A 2,954-nucleotide genomic window follows, 5' to 3' on the forward strand; every position below is an offset into this window, starting at 1 on the left:
CTGCAGCTCCACGCGGAAGGGGCTGTTGGGCTCGGTCAGGCGCATGGTCTGCAGACCATTAGCCCCCACGTCTTCATCCACCGGCACCTCCAGGGGGATGCGCGTGCCCACCGCCGCGCCCTCGGACACCTCCACTGGGATCTGGGCCCGAGGGAAGCGCGGCGCGTGGTCGTTGACATCCCTCACCTCCACCTCCACGTGCACCAGCCGGAACTGCTCCTGCGAGAAGCTGACCACGTCGAAGGCCAGCACGCACTGCGGGGCTTGGCCGCACAGCCGTTCACGGTCAAGGCCTGCGTCCCCGACGGTCAGCTGCCCATCGCCCTCGCGCACCCGGAGCAGAGAGCTGTTGAACTGCTTCATCAGGCGGAAGCTTGTGTCTCCAGACACTTTCATATGCAGGTCCTCAGCCAGGGTCCCGATTACCGTGCCGGGCGCATCCTCCTCGAAGGTGCTGTATCGAACAGTCTTGCTCTGGGCCACTGAAAGCACCCAGCAGAGGCTGAAGAGCTGCAAGGGGAAAAGGCAAGGGATGCCCCCGCGCCTCACAGGACTCATGCCGCCAGCCCCAAATGCTATTTCGAAAGGCCAAAGAGGAGGGTCTTGGCTGTTTTGCAGGTCGGGGCGTGAGTCCCAGATTCCCAGGAGCACGTCCTTTGCAAGCCCTGCGCGGGAGAAGTCTGCGGGCTGCAGCTCCGGCTCCGGCAGGCTCTGAGGACGCGCGGACCCGCCCTCACTCTGCGCTTCTCCCTCCTTTCTCTGAGCGAGAGCTGCGCCGCTGCGAGCCGCCTCCGCCTTTATATGCGCCTCTATGCAAATCACCCGAGCCTGGCAGCCAATGGTCGCCTTGCTCTATAACACCGCTCCTCCGCCAGCCTCTGACAATCCTTTTAATGTGGAAAGGCTTAGAGGAGAAAACAAGGAAGAAAAACGAGGGAATATTTTCTTTGTTTTAAAAACTCCTTCTGTTCCTTCCCCCTTTCCGTCAGTACTCTGCTTGTAGAACACTGGCACAAGGCTCCGGAGGTAGAAGCAGCCGATGGTTTTTGTTAATTGCACCCCCACTCCCGCGCCCTCTGCTAAAACAAAGTGCAAACTAGCTTCCTAGGGGCTCCGGATCCTCCCGCCTGCCCACCCTTCCCCTCTTCATTTTGCACCTCTGAGGATTCTGAGCTTGCTCTGTGGAGTGAGGCTCTGCTTCCTTTTCTCTCTCAGCTTCCCACGACGCCAGGAACAGCCTGTCGATGAAAAAGCCTGAAGGATGAGGAAAAATGGATTTTATTCAAATTTGTGTACGCAACTGTGTTTTGCTCGTGTGAGCCCCGGTAATCACAGCTGCCTTTTCCCTTTCAGAAAAGAGCCCTACGATATGTTAGTATGCGTGTCACTGCCCAAATGGCTTTCTTAAGTCCTGGCGCTAGCAGGAAAGGAAAAAAAAAGTTCCAAATAGGATTTAGCATAAGCTTGAGGAGATCTGGAAAGGTTTCAAAGCTCAGTCTGTATCAAAGGCTTATGAAGCCCTCGTTAGCAGTGGAGATAGAATGGCGTGGCGGGCGATCCCATTGGAGGCCCCGATGTCTGTATTATTTCACTGTGACAAGCTAAGGGGAGAGAAAGTTGAACAGTTTCCACAGCGGAGTTAGGCTAACTTGAATATAATGAGCAAACGCCACATGTATCCATTATGTTTCTCTATTCATCCCCAATCACTGCCATAACTCTCCGGCTAAACGGTGTTGGGCGCTGAATTCTACACAATACCCGGTTGTATTAAAGTGCATTTAGAGAACTTTCCCTCCTGATGCCTTGTTCTGCCTATTTAGAAGATTTTCTTTCTGTTCTAATAGGGCCTCTCTGGGAAGCAACGCTCGTCCTGTTTCAGAAGAACAAAATCACAGCATGACGTTGAAACCTGGCACTAACCTGGGAGAACTTAACCATCTGCCTGTAAAAGTGTGGAGCTTAGGCTTTGCCAAATTCCGGGCCAGGAGGGTCGTTAGGCTCACCGGGCGCTGAGCCGCTCCCACAAATATCCCCCTCCCATCGGTGAAAGCCAGGGAAGGCAGACGTCAACCGGAAAAGGACAGATTCTTATTGATTCGTACTGAAAGGCTTTACTGAGGAGTCCATGTAAATACGCAAGAAGGCAGAGATGTAAAAACAAGAAATAATAATAATAAAAAGGCAATAGGTATAATAAGCAGATTGCACCCAGCAAACGTAGTTCTGAATGCCGATTTGGTCCTGCTGTCAACGTCCTTCCCGTGTTTTCCTAATTTCAAATGGAAGGGAATGTGTTTTGGGTTCTTTTCAGAAGAGGAGCAGGCGGAGTGAGGCCACTCAGAAAGGTAAGTGGGCAGAGGATGAAGGAGGTACTCAGAGTTTCCAGACAGCGGAAAACACGGAACCAGGCACCAGCAAATAACAGTGCTTATGAGACTGGGGGGTGGGGGGGATGACAGTGGTAGATCGGGGCTTCCTCAAATCCTGTACGTTCCCTTGGCTATCTACTCCCAGTGTTTAATCCCGGAGCTGTTACAAGCAACAGGCCAGACGTTTGCAGCCACACAGAGACATGCGAACGCCGACGCCTCTGCAGGCCCCCAGTTCCCAGTCTTCTCTTGCATTTCCCCTCTCCCGAAGGACTATTTACTATTTGGCTCTCGCCCAAGACACTCCTGGGGTGGGAGTTATGAGGCCAAAAGAATTTTCTGTTTTCTCTCCGAACCCTGCATTGTCAGCACCCCTTCCCGGGCCTGCTGTAGGCCTTTGGCACTTTCGGGCTCATACCCGCCCTCCGAACTCTCCCTGTAGGCTCAGATGGGAACAGATTCAGAACTCGGCTGCTGGACAGCGGCTGCAGCACTTCGGCGCTGGGGACTCGCGGATGTCAGGCCCACACCGCAAAGCTGCTACGGGGCAGAAACCCCGCGGAGGGGCGGGGCGGGGCGGGG

The 2,954-nt window shown here is 54.3% G+C and overlaps 1 protein-coding gene across 1 annotated transcript in view; it reads right to left on the reverse strand.

Moving 5' to 3' along the window:
• Positions 1–2,738, reverse strand: part of Pcdh8 (protocadherin 8) — a 6,863-nt gene extending 4,125 nt beyond the window's left edge. Inside the window, exons 1-2 of the mRNA XM_033759949.1 lie at positions 1,158–2,738; positions 5–904 (exon numbers count right to left, since the gene is read on the reverse strand). Of these exons, the coding sequence (XP_033615840.1) occupies positions 5–558 (554 nt within the window). The 5' untranslated portion in view covers positions 559–904; positions 1,158–2,738. The remainder of the gene's footprint in view (positions 1–4; positions 905–1,157) is intronic.
• Between the last annotated feature and the right edge of the window lie 216 nt (positions 2,739–2,954).

Source organism: Fukomys damarensis, unplaced genomic scaffold (genome assembly GCF_012274545.1).
Source record: "Fukomys damarensis isolate Sample0158 unplaced genomic scaffold, DMR_v1.0_HiC HiC_scaffold_38, whole genome shotgun sequence".
NCBI classification, from domain to species: domain Eukaryota; kingdom Metazoa; phylum Chordata; class Mammalia; order Rodentia; family Bathyergidae; genus Fukomys; species Fukomys damarensis.